At 46.8% G+C, this 888-nt stretch overlaps 1 protein-coding gene across 1 annotated transcript in view; it reads left to right on the top strand.

Annotated features, from left to right (window-relative positions):
* Positions 1-253: 253 nt before the first annotated feature.
* T265_10999 (hypothetical protein) overlaps positions 254-888 on the top strand; it is a gene marked incomplete at both ends in the record, with an annotated part of 10,558 nt that continues 9,923 nt past the window's right edge. Inside the window, one exon of the mRNA XM_009177533.1 lies at positions 254-345. Within this exon, the coding sequence (XP_009175797.1) occupies positions 254-345 (92 nt within the window). The remainder of the gene's footprint in view (positions 346-888) is intronic.

The following is an 888-nucleotide window of genomic DNA, read 5'->3' as shown; positions in this document are numbered from 1 at the left end:
AAGTAAGGTCGTCCCAATGTGACCGCATGTGATCATATAAACGGTGCGCTGAGAATACATCTGTATTGCTTAGTGAGTTTTTTTCTACTGTGGGTAACTCAAAGTACTTGAGACAATATGGGCAGAACAGCTGATTGGTGTTGTTGTGAGAGGTACTTAAATGTTGCATCAATTCGACATACCGAGAAGTGTGAAACGAGTGACATATGGAGCAAACATAAGGTGCATCACGAAAGACGTGCCGTTCGTATAGATGAACAGCGAATTTGAGTATGCTAGCGAAGCTCAATTCGCACGCTGGACAGACAAAAAGACCATTCAACAGAGTGGCCGGGCCATTGTCACGTAAGTGGGAATGTACACGTCGATGGTCACACATACTCTCACGTGTCTGGGGTGAGATGCATTCAGGGCAAAACTCGTATGGCCATAATGTGCCCAAATAGAGTTCATCGACCAGCAAATGTAGCGCAAGGTGTTGTAGCAATTTACTGTTTGAAAAATGCTGTGCACAAACAGGACAGACCACCAGGCCCTGGGAAGAGAGAAGTTCGAATTTTGGCTGCTCTGAGGTCGTAGCAGTTGTGCCAAAGTAATATGAAAGCCAAGGTACACGGACAGGCGAAGCAGGATGGAATCTAGACACGGCACGGGTTGTAGGAGGACTTTTGGAGCGCACGAGTGTTAAGCTACCTTGTAACTGTATGGGAACCGGAGCAGTAGTGGTCATGTAGATGGAAACCTAGTCCGCGTTTCAAGTCGCTTTGAATCCAGCCGCTCACCAACTGGAAGGAACAAAACAGGATAAACAGTTATGCGGGAAGGTTCGGATGAGGATATGAGCCCTACAGACTACGTAAGCAGTTCGGGATTGCGTGTTTTAAGCAG

This window comes from Opisthorchis viverrini (genome assembly GCF_000715545.1).
Source record: "Opisthorchis viverrini unplaced genomic scaffold opera_v5_433, whole genome shotgun sequence".
Taxonomy (NCBI): Eukaryota; Metazoa; Platyhelminthes; class Trematoda; order Opisthorchiida; family Opisthorchiidae; genus Opisthorchis; species Opisthorchis viverrini.
Note: the sequence above shows the minus strand (reverse complement) of the source record. Positions and strands in the feature narration are given on the sequence as shown.